Source organism: Dendrobium catenatum, unplaced genomic scaffold (assembly GCF_001605985.2).
Source record: "Dendrobium catenatum unplaced genomic scaffold, ASM160598v2 fragScaff_scaffold_1373, whole genome shotgun sequence".
Lineage (NCBI taxonomy): Eukaryota > Viridiplantae > Streptophyta > Magnoliopsida > Asparagales > Orchidaceae > Dendrobium > Dendrobium catenatum.
In genome coordinates, this window is record NW_021319835.1 from 217,380 (window position 1) to 229,874 (window position 12,495).

Here is a 12,495-nt window from a genome sequence, read left to right on the forward strand (position 1 = left end):
AATATTAACTCAGCTGTAATTTAGCATCTCCAAAGTAAAGGAGCGCGAATCAAACGTAATATACCAATCCAATATAGTGGAAAATTTCATCTGGGCCAGGGGCCCCGTGGTTTTTCCTTTTCGGGTTTCCACGTAAAAAAATTTCTTGGTGTTTCTCTCCCTTAATGTATCTGTGGTGTGCTGGATATACGTATATGGTTAAGCACGTATATATTTTTACTCTGCGACCGCGTTATATTCAGTCCGCACACTTTTGATTGATAGTAATAGCTCCAAATGATGCAGAGATCTTAACTAAATCGCTTCTTTAGCATATTTTAATTAGTTTGTTATGTGATTCTTCAAGTATCTTCTAGAGTATTCCTATTTAGCTATATATAAGCAAGTTTTGTATAGGAAAAAGGTAATGAATGATTATTACAGCTATTTGAAGCTTTTGAGCTGTGCCTTTCTTCTCTTCCTTGATGGAAACCAAAATCCTTCTTGCAGGTCGAGTCTTCCGCGCCACTACATCAGTTGGGTTCAGAGCCTGGAGCTTTGTGAAGATCGATGGGACTGCGGAAAGAGGTCGGTGTCGACGACGACGAAAGCCGCAAAACAAGATTGGCGGTCGACGACAGGCTCGACTGTCAAGATAAGGTGGGCTGTCGACGATGCTCGAAGCCGGATCGCCTTCTACCAAGCTCAATCGAAGGAATCGCTCGATCGGGTAGACAGAAACCTTGATCTGATTCGCGAAAACCTTCGGGCAATAAGGAAGATGAGGATGTCGTCGGCAACCATACCGAGGTACTCTTCTTCTTCTTCGATCTCATCATCCGCTTCACGCAGACGCCGTCAGCCACGCCACGATTACCCTCTGCTCGAGCTCCCTCTCCGATGGCGTGACCCGCCACCAAAATACCCGCCGCTCGATCGTCCGATGCGATGGCGCGATTCCCCTCTGTTCCAACATATTCCGCCTCCCAAACCCTCCCGTCCACTCGAGATGGACGCTGATCACGACCAGACCAGATCTGCAATACGCGAGATGCAACAGATCGCTGTTCGCGCATTTCGCAACCAGCCCGAGGGCGTCTTCAGCAATTCCGCCGGCGTGCCCTCACGAATGGCCCCATTTCCGCGTACAAAGACAACTCCAAAGAGAGACCCACCAGCGCCTTCACTGTCAGTGCCTGTGATCAGCCTCACACGAACATTCAGTGCAAGTTCACATGAACTTCCCAACTCTGCTTCCATCTCTCACGATCATTCTCGACCCTCTGCTCTCTGTGGGATTTCAACGCTTTCGCTTCAGCCATCGACACTCTTCAAGACCACAGTTCACCGCCAGTCTATTCTGATGATCCCAAACCCACCCCCGCGTCCCTCCGGACTGCATTGCCGCTTCCACATCCGCAACACACAACCAGCGATTCCAAGCCAGGCCTCGAGCGCGATTCCACCCTGGAGATTACCGAGCAATCCCGCCCCAAAGGCTCTTCCGAACCTCCATCTACTTTTATTATCACTTTCGATGATTCCAATCACCGCTCATATCGCAACCCGAGACCCGCTCCCGCCTCTCGAGAGCATTCCTTCCTCGGCCAGATCCGCTCCAGCTCCAAAAGGCCTGATGTAGAAGGCGTCATGAACCCTCTCAGCAACATCAAATTCCTCCAAATGGCCCAACGACCTCCGTTGCCACACGACCGATCCGCCCTAGCAGATCCGTCGCTCCCTGCCGATCCTCACAAAATCAATCTCTATATCAACCCCCACCTCTCCTTAACTGAAGATTCCTCTATTCTCCCTGGCATCCAAATCCCTCAAAATCTCAGCATGGTTGTGTTACCCGCAACCCATGATAGCGATTCTTCTCGAAGGGAGAGTCTCAGTGCTTCGATACAGCCGCAGATAATGCTGAATCCGATACTCAAGCAGCTGCCTGAGCATTTCTATGCCAAGGCAGCATATATCGGGCTTCATCTTCTTTATCTTGATGGCAATCAATTTATGGGTGAGCTACCCAGGAGCTTGGGGAAGCTTGAGAATGTGACTGCAATGATACTTTCTAAGAATCATTTCAGCGGCAGTGTACCTGAAGAGATTGGGGGTTGCTGTGCTCTGGAATCTCTCGATTTTTTGGGGAACAACTTCTCCGGAACGATTCCATTACTGATAGGGAAGTTGAGCAGCTTGATTTCTCTTTGTTTATCAGATAATCAGCTCGTGGGTCCTCTGCATGCGGAAATTGGCATCTGCAATTCTCTAGTGGAGCTCGAGCTCCATGACAATCTCATTGGAGGTCGAGCTCCACTAGAGAATTGCAGATGCCAATTTCCGCATGCAGAGGACCCACGAGCTGATTATCTGATAAACAAAGAGAAATCAAGCTGCTCAACTTCCGACGATCCACTACATCACAACGCATACACAAATACTCGAATCCTAAACTTTAGTTGAAAGCCTAAGACACAACTCACCTTGGCCTGTTGGTTAAGAGCTTATGCTTCCAACTAAAAGATCTTAGGTTCGAGTCTTTGTGAATAAATTTGCTTTAAATGACCTAAATGTCCCACAAAAAAGTTGAAAGCCTAAGCTTTAAACTAATAGGTTAGTTTCTTTTATGATTATAGTCACTTGCACGGTAGTCCGGTGGCCGTGATAAGCCGTTAAATCTAACGGCCCACACGTGTGGGCGTGTGGTTGTACAAACAAGGGAGAAGGAATGCAACATCCGCGCCAGCTCGTATTTTCCCACCTGGACGGGTTCCCGTCCGCCTTCATCCCTTCCTCATCAGCTCTCGCCTCCTTTTTTTAGCCCCATCGAAGAGAGAAAAACGAAAGGAGGGATCTCTCTCTTTCTCTCAAACTCTTCCAACTCTCTTACTTTTCTTATCCTCCCTCTTCTGTCAGCGATATCGTTACACGGACAAATGGAAAGAGTGATTCGATCGAATAGAAGAAGCTCAGTAGGAGATAAGAAGGAACTCTTCCATGTAATCCACAAAGTTCCCGCCGGAGATACCCCTTACGTTAGGGCAAAGCATCTCCAGGTATATATAATGAATCTCATTCTTCCCTGTTTCCGTCGTAGAGTTTGAATATCTTTTTTTCTTTCTATTTGCCGATTTGATTTTGATCATCTCCTGCTTTCATTTGCGGACATTTGTGGATATTTGTTCATGATGTTGTTGATTTCAGTTATTGAAGTTTGTCATTTAGCTAAAAAAAGAACTAAATCCTTTCAAATACACTACCATGCGAAATTCTATTTCTGCACCTACTTTGAAATTGGAATGGGATTTAAGAAATCCTACTTGGAGTTGAAGTTAAGGAGACTTAGCTCACGACAAACACTGAAACCCTAACCGTCAACCTTAGAAACGTGTCGTGAGGCGTTGAGAAGTTCAATAATTCTGAGAATGAAGGTAGGGCTTTTAGGGCTTTAGAGAGTTCGGCAGAGGTGTTGCAAGTGAAATAAATCCCAGAGTGGTCCTGAAAAGGAGCGAGCAGTTGGGGAAATAAACAAATCCTCCGATGGCCACCGAATGATCTGTTCTACTCACTTTTGTTGATTGAATTTTAATCCTGAAATAAACGAATAATTAATTTATTGCGTTTAGTTGAATTTAACGGTTGTTATGCCATAAAAGTTTTAGAATTTAATAAGAGACTGTTTTGTTTAGAGTAATGAAGGGTTCTGAAAATATTAGTTTTGGTTTGAGGTAAAAAGAGCGACGAGTAAAATTTTTGAAGTTTTTGAAATTCACCTCTAATTCCATTCTGACTTATTTGAAAATCATTAGATTTGATTGAATTTCAAATGCACTATAAAGCATTTGTCCCGCTGGCCACCACCGACTGCCAGCGATGGTACCGCCTTCCTACACCACCCGCCTACGTCGATTGCTGCTCGCTACCACCGCCACCACCCATTACCCCTATTGGCAACTCGCCTCCATAGCTACTCACAGCCACAACCATCGTTGTCTGTTGGCTGACAACCACCACCATCTGCCACCTAGGAGTGTCAATTTCGGGTCACGGGTCGGATTCGGGTTGAACCCGAAACTGACCCGACACTATTCAGGTTCAGGTCAATCCGACCCTTTTTTACAAACAGGTCAATTTTCCAGACCCGAAATAGGTCAATCTCGGGTTGCCGGGTCAAAAAGGATTTCCAGATCAAAATGGGTCAATTTCGGGTCAATGAGTCAACCCGAACCAGACCCAATTTTGAACGGGTCGAATTGTTGAACCCAAACCCGAAATTTTCGGGTCGGGTTGGGGTCGGGTTTTCGAGTCGGGTCCAATATTGACAGCTCTATGGCCACCTAGTACCACCATATTGGACTTTAACTTGTTTTCCTATTATTTCAAGCCAAATAAAAAAAATAATTATCAACATTTTTTAAAGTCATCCAAGTAATTATAAAATATCAAAAATATATTTTTCTTTAATTAGATTTCTTGTACTACGCATTTTCAGCAAACCAAAAAACCCCTAAATTTGAAATGAAGATAAATAATTAATAATTAATTTTTTTTATTGAAACAAGTAATCAAAATAATATATTTATCCTTTTTTTTAACGAAGTCATACATGTAGCCAATAACCTCTACATGAGGAGATAATAAATAAATAATAAATATAAAATTATAAATTAAGAAAATTTTAATAATTAAATTTATCTTTTTTTATTAAATCCCACTAAATTAAATCTTACTTTATCTACATAGCCACTAAATGTGGAGTATTGGTGTTAAATGTGTAAACGAAGGTTGGAGTGTAATGTATGTAAATCCCCTTTAATCAAAATAATAAATAGATTTGTGGACATTAAAGGAAAAAAAAAAAAAAAAAACAACTTAAACATTTTACAGATCGCTCTCTGTTATTCGGCAAATTATTGCATCTGTCACCGAACGGGGAGATAGGTCCGGATATTAATAAAATATTATTTTAAATTAAGCGTGTCAAAAGCGCAGTCAAAGCGCAACTAAAGCGCAAATTTTTATTGAATGTCCGAACCTATTTTCCGCGTCCGGGGACCGGATGCAATAATTTGCCCTGTTATTCAGACCTATTTATTTGAACCTATGTGATATAAAATTTTGTATGAATTCATCTCTGAAATTTCGTAAAAAAATATATTTTTTTGGGCCAGCACTGGTTAATGGTGTTCCATGGATTATGAAACAGCTAGTGGAGAAGGATCATGATTCTGCAATAGTTTGGTTTTGGAAAGCAATCAATTGCGGCGACAGGATGGACAGCGCGCTCAAGGACATGGCGGTGATCATGAAGCAGCAAGGCCGCGCCGAGGAGGCCATTGAGGCCATCAGATCCTTCAGGCACCTCTGCTCCAAGCAAGCCCAGGAGTCCCTTGACAATCTGCTCATAGATCTCTACAAGGTAACATTTACCATCCATTTTCATGGCTCCTTCAAAGTGTGCTAATGACTGAATTAGCTGAACTCCATTACTATTAATTAGAAATGCGGAATGTTCGAGGATCAGATTGAACTCCTGAAGCAGAAGCTCAGGATGATATACCTAGGGGAAGCCTTCAATGGAAAAACTACAAAGACCGCTCGCTCCCATGGCAAGAAGTTCCAGGTCTCTATCAAGCAAGAAACTGCCCGTGTCCTGGTACTACTGCTAGTGTCTGCTACTTTGTATGTAATCCAAGAGTGTCAATATTGGACCCGACCCGAATCCGACCCGAAAATTTCGGGTTTGGGTTCAACAATTCGACCCGTTCAAAATTGGGTCTGGTTCGGGTTGACTCATTGACCCGAAATTGACCCATTTTGATCTGGAAATCCTTTTTGACCCGGCAACCCGAGATTGACCTATTTTGACCCGCAAAGCGGAGATTGACCTGTTTTTGGACTCGAAAACTAGCTGTTTTTTGTTGGCACCGTGTCATTCAGGTCGGGTTTGGGTTCGAAAAATTGACCCGTTTGCAAAAAAAGAGGTCAGGTTTGGGTTGACCTAAATATTGTCGGGTCAGTTTCGGGTTTGACCCGTGAACCGAAATTGACACCCCTAATGTAATCCATTCCTAATAACTTTTCAGAAGTTTGATATTTAAACTTATGCATAACTGTGTGGCAGGCAAATTTGGGATGGGCATACATGCAACAAAACTGCTTTGCAGCAGCAGAATTGGTATACAGGAAGGCTCAAACAATCCAGCCTGATGCCAACAAAGCCTGCAACCTTGGTGTTTGCCTGATCAGGCAGGGAAATTTGCATGATGCTCGAACCATTCTATCGGACGTCGTTAACCATAGATTTTTAGACGGCGAAGAGAGCAAGGCGGTGAGCCGGGCTATAGAGTTGCTGCGCGAGATTGAGTCGCAGCCATCGATATCGCCTATGGATATTGGTTTGAACATAGAGGAAGCCATCAATGACTGGTCTCCTTTGAGATCCAAAAGGTTGCCTATCTTTGAGGAGATATCTACATACAGAGATCAGATAGCTTGCTAGGACCAGTCATCTCTTTGACTGGCCTTTGTAAATTTCTTAACATCGTATAAAATGCATATATTTTTGTGGGGTTTGGTTAGGTCATTGTAGGACTCTTAGTACTTAGTAGTTTCTCTATGCCTTTCCTGGACTACTGATGCATAAAAAATAAGAATAAGGTGGCTAGAAGGGAGAGAGGGTTTAGAATTAGGGATGATATCTATGTGATTTGGAATCATGAGAAAATGAAAGCCATCAAATCCTAAGTTGTGGGGGGTTCATATAATTGTAAGTTTTGTTCTTATTGTAACTTAAGAAATCTCAGGCTCTTACCGTCTCTGCTACCATCATTCTAATTTAGGTTTTCATTGGGATGATTTTCTTACAGCTTTTTTAAACAGTTTTTTAGTATAAAAATTTTATTTTTTGTATTAGAAAATTGTTTTAAGAAGTACTAAAAATAGTCCTAAATAAAACCATCGATGGCTAAGATGTCAAACATCACTCTTTACTATACTTGTATAACACCCACAAGAAACATAGAAGAGTTCGAGTGGCATTAGCCGATCTAACTTAGCAATTCTCCTTGTACGAGGGGACATCAAATAACCGGGGATTCTTGTATTGTAAGTTAACAATTAGCATACGTTAGACGCCACTCTTTGACATGCGACTAGTGGCAGGCGACAAGGAATGTCAAAAGATTCGACTCAATCGATCTACTTATAGGAGCGAAGATTGGATGATTGAGAATGCTTGCAATTTTAGTAGAAACATACATTGAACATAAGTGGCAATAGGCGTTGGACATCACTCTTTGGTATGCATTAGGTCATGGTCTTAAAAAAATGTTAAAGTTTAAGAAATATGGAGAAGCTTGACTAAGTTAGAGAATTAGTAAGGCTTATGTTAACTAAAAATTAGACAATTTGTAAGCCTAACTCTGCCATGCATCAACATTAATCAATAGTAAGCGTCTGGCTGTAGTAGCAATAGTTGCTGACATTGTTCGACAACTGGCATCAAGTGGTTATCACCAGTGAAAGCTGCATTTGAATGTGAAGAAATGTGGCATATTTATAATTGAAATTGATCCTCCCACTTATTTAGTATTTTATGGACATTTTAGTGCTTAATGATCTCAAAATTAAGCAATCTTGAACTTATCAGATACTACATCTCATCAAGATACTCATTTTGACTTTAAACGAATAAAATTGGAAGGACATTTAACCCTTAAAATAATCTCAAGAAATTTTCAATAATGCTTATTCAGTTCCATTTGGACTCAAATCCAAATGTTTTTGGTACCATTGGGTTCATTTCATCGAATCATACTGTTGCAATTACAAGTTTGCTAAATATAAAATTAATTTTTTGAAGGCATATCAACACCTCTTATATTTGTATGCATATGTGAGAGTGTACATGTCATGATATAAAATTAGGCATGCTTACACAAAACATGATAAAAAATAAGGTTAACTTTAATTAGGATCAAACTCGACACTCGACACAAACAAGTCGATCCTACACAAGATCAGGCAAAAGAGAAAAGAGCATATTTGGTTTAATTTCAGTTGGGGTCAAATTGGCTCAAAATTAGACCTTTTGCAAACCTATTTTTGGGCTAGGGTTTTGAGAATTGTCTGAGCATTCCAAATATGATGAAACCTTGAGAAACTTTTGAGCAAACAAGATTCAAAATGTTCAAATATCACACAATAGCATGAATACACACAAAGTGTGATATTTTCCTTTTTGAGGCGACAAAAGCTATACTAATTGAGAAGTGGAGCAATATCACAACAACAACATCAAGCCTTTATCCCACTTCATAGGGTCAGCTACATGAATCATTGCACAAAACACTGTCGTTGTCAAGTCCCAAGCCCTGAATAAGAAAAATGAAAGGATACGTTAAGTAGTTGACAGGCAATGTAAAACTTGTCGAACAACATGAGCCCCTTAATACAAGTGAAGCAAAACTCTATAACAAAGTTTAGCCAAGCAATGGGCATAAAAAAATAATAATAATAATAACTCAATCCAAAGATGATGCGTAATCAATGAATACATTGCTTCAGTGCTTCACTATTGCTGAATAATCTTTCATCAAACTAGCTCAAACTTCACAACCTTCCTAAAATCAGAAACATATTCTCTTGTTCTGACACAAAATTCAATACTTTTTTCTATATAAAGCAACAGAATGAAACGGCATTATCAGCCATATTACGACAACAGTTGGCCAAGAAAAAAAACAATTACAAGAACCGACAGATCCTAATGTTTTGTGAAAGAAGAAACAAAATGCTGTATCCCGACTATGCACGCAGAGGAATCCCCAAATACAAACGCAGAGAAAAAAACACACTGAAGAAATGTCGCTAATTGACAAATCACTGATATGAGTTGAGGATTATGAAGAACCTGAAACAATCGACAATGATGGAGACTGTCATTTGCACTTAAAGCCATGGCACACAGATAAGACAATGATCATAATGAGGACAATGATGATCGTCGCGATGAGGAGCTTTATCTTCATGTTCTGCCACCACAACTTCCTCCTCAACTGGGAACCTCCCTGCCTGAAATCATGAGCCTGCATGCCCAAAACGCAAAAATTTCGATCATGTTTGTAACGAAAAAAGATCGAGGGAAACATCAACATTAAAGTTGCAAGTTTTAGATTGTTAATTGATTTATGGGTAGATTTAGGGTGTTGAAGGCACATGCCCCCACTGGCTTGGATCTCTACCCAAGTGAGTTGTTTGATTTGGTGGCTCAGTCTGCATCTATCTTGCACCGATATGGATATAGCGACACGGATATGACACAATATGGATACAGGACACGTCAATTCTTAAAAATACAGGATAAGGGTACGGCGTGGACACGATATTATAATTTATAAATCATACATAAAAATTAAAAAAACAATCAAAGAATAATATTTGAAATTACAAAAAAAATGAAAGTAACATCATTTGTAGCCTTGTAGCTTATAATATCAAAATAAAAGTAAACATTAAATGTCTAGTACAACAACAAAAGCATAAACAACGGGAATCAGTGCCGTATCGGAGGTGTATCCGTGTTCGGTGTATCGAATACAACACGCCTTCATAAATAGGTGTATCGGTGCAACATAGGTCTGCATTTCAAACCCTTTTTATTTATAACTTAAACTCCAAAACATTTGCACATAGAGCAAATATATTTCTCTAGATTGATATTTAAGGTAATAAAGTTTAATTTTTTTCCCTCACCCAATAAAGTGCATAAATTTACCCTTCAATGGAAATCCCTGAAAGATGAATGCATACCTGGGACCGAAGGTTCTCTGTTTTGCCAACTAGGCCATCAATTTTCTCCTGTCGATCGATAACCTGAACAAAATAAAGGAATTCATGAAATTCTCTCTACGAGCATAGCATGAAGGAGCCTGAACAAAATAAAGGAATTCATGAAATTCTCTCTACAAGCATAGCATGAAGGAGCCTGAACAAAATAAAGGAATTCATGAAATTCTCTCTATGAGCATAGCATGAAGGAGACTATCAATTGAAATAGGAGGTAAAGAGTTACCCTCTCAATATTTTCCATCATAATTCCTTTAACTTGTGAAACTTGAGCCTGCACTTTTGAAAGCTTACTGACCTCGTCTGGGTGTTCCATACAATACTGCATATGCTCCTTCAGTTTTGGCCTGAAAAATGTTTTTTTTATTATAAATATTTGAGTAAAAAGACCTCTCACAGCTGAAGGGATGAAAGAAAAAGAAAAAAAGAATACCCGAATTCACGGTTGAGGCTATGGGTAATAGCTGTTGCAGCCTTTCCACCAGGATATTTATGGATAAAGTCTTCCTTGATCCTCTCCAAGAAGCCAAGCGGAATTTGTCTACCAGCTGACTCAACTGCAACAATACAGTAAGCTGCAAAATACAAATTCCATGTTAAGATGCGTATTACCAAAATAAACATACTTTCATGAAAAAAAAAAAAAACAATTGATGCATATACTTTTAGACTGATAGGTGAGGAATGTAAGTTTAATTCATTAACAACTCGCAAAAGAAAATTACTAATGCAACAATTATGATTAATGGTAATTAAGGCTTCGTTTGAGACGGTTTTTTTACTGTTTCTTAAAGCGATTTTTTAGTTACTAGAACGCCGCTTTAAGAAATAGTAAAAAAACACTTTTAGATCTCAAGTATTTCCTATCAATCTTTGGATACACTTTCCAATGAACAGGTCTACCAGAAACCTAAGTAAGCGGTGAAATATCCATAAAGCTAACAGGTAAAAGATTTGTATGACCAAGCACCACAACCAAGTGTAAATAGTTGGCTATCTCTAATGTAGTGTTTCTGATCACGCCGAAGAGTTCGATACCTTTCAACTCCATATCATAATGACTTACTCAAAGAATAGACATAACTAACAATTAGCATTAGTGTAATCACAAGCTAATTGATATATAAGTTCTATTATGATATGCCATAATAAGGAATGAACTACTATATCGTATACCTGAGGACGAAAGGGTACTTAATTGAGGTGGTTTAAATTGATATATAAGTTCTCTTATGATATGCCATAAGAAGAATCATGGCGGATGTATAACATTAAATAAAGAAATGCAATATGGGAGGAGCTATGATTGATTTCACAATAGCCTATGATCTTATAATAGCAGACACATAGTATAAGCAGCGAGAAGAACATTTAATTGCCTAAAAAATTGGAGATATCAAATCAAGCATAATATTTTTAAAATTAAAAATAATTTTGAAAAAAATATAAGTTAATTATAGGTAAGAGTTTGATCATGCAAGATAGAGTAATAGTTATGGATGGATATCTTAAGATTTAAAAGAATAATCAAAAGAAGTAATTAATCTAAAATATGGTGGTTGAATTTGAAAGATTATAAGTTACTAATCTTTCAAGATAGGGTTCTAAGAGAGGCAAGAAGTACTAATTAAACTCAACCATTTGATGGTTAAATTTATTTAACTACGGATGAGGTAAATAGACTCTATTTTTTATATCATTAGTGTAATCACAAGCTAATTGCTAAAACTAACTATTCAATAGAAACAAAAACCAAATAGAACATCCAACAAGGAAGGTATCTAAGCGAGGCAAAAAGTACTGATTAAACTTAGCCATTAGATGGTTAAATTTATTTAACTACGAATGAGGTAAATTGACTCTATTTTTTATATCATTAGTGTAATCACAAGCTAATTGCTAAAGCTAACTATTCAATAGAAATAATTACTATTTTATTGAACACAATCAGTTAAGGAAAGGGACCAATTAGAACATCCAACAAGGAAGCTATCTTCAAGTTAAGGAAAGGAACCAACGAAAACGAAACGGGATCGGGCACTTACTGTATCCATTCTCGACAAGGAAGTTGAAGGTGTGCCCATCGCAGCTGTAAGTGAACTTGTCGTTGGTAGCCGGCAGCCTCTGGAGACACTGCGATGCGATCTCCATGAAGTTGCCCTTGAACTCCGTGTACTCCGCCAGGATCACCGTTCCCCGCGACACAGCGCTATAGATTAGCGTCTTCTGCCTCATCTTCCACCCTTTCGCCAAAACCTAGATTCTTGCAAAATTTCTCAAAGATCAGGGAACCGATTTCTCCAATAAAAGAGAACGGTAAGAGAGAGAGAGAGAATTTTCCTCGCTGCTGGTAGTACAAACAAGAACCGTGGAATGCGTATTATATGATTTCCAGACTTTGAAAAATTGAAACTAACGTCGCTGCTGCCAAAATAGCAAATTGCACTCTTTATTTGTTTCTTTTTACACAACATTTTTGAAAAGAGGATAAAAATAGGAGAAATTATTATGTGCGGAGGTTGAACACATAATATTTTTTAGAGATTAATCATAATGCATCATATCATCAGTATCGAGCAGCAGTACCGAGCATAGGAGTGGCGTGGCGCATTCTGATTGGTTTTCGGTTGACGTTCGGCGTCTGCACAGAATAATTAATCTAAA

The 12,495-nt window shown here is 39.3% G+C and overlaps 2 protein-coding genes across 2 annotated transcripts; one reads left to right on the forward strand and one right to left on the reverse strand.

Moving 5' to 3' along the window:
- Positions 1-2,420: 2,420 nt before the first annotated feature.
- Positions 2,421-6,782, forward strand: LOC110112227 (protein SULFUR DEFICIENCY-INDUCED 1). The gene is made up of 4 exons (XM_020844375.2): positions 2,421-3,038; positions 5,189-5,401; positions 5,483-5,638; positions 6,107-6,782. The coding sequence occupies exons 1-4, from the start codon at positions 2,919-2,921 to the stop codon at positions 6,482-6,484; spliced, it is 867 nt and encodes a 288-aa protein (XP_020700034.1). The 5' UTR covers positions 2,421-2,918; the 3' UTR covers positions 6,485-6,782.
- A 1,147-nt stretch (positions 6,783-7,929) lies between these two features.
- LOC110112222 (vesicle-associated membrane protein 721) lies at positions 7,930-12,066 on the reverse strand. The gene is made up of 6 exons (XM_020844366.2): positions 11,877-12,066; positions 10,265-10,406; positions 10,058-10,178; positions 9,796-9,858; positions 8,897-9,071; positions 7,930-8,357 (listed from the first exon to the last, which is right to left on the reverse strand). The coding sequence occupies exons 1-5, from the start codon at positions 12,064-12,066 to the stop codon at positions 8,925-8,927; spliced, it is 663 nt and encodes a 220-aa protein (XP_020700025.1). The 3' UTR covers positions 7,930-8,357; positions 8,897-8,924.
- Positions 12,067-12,495: the final 429 nt, after the last annotated feature.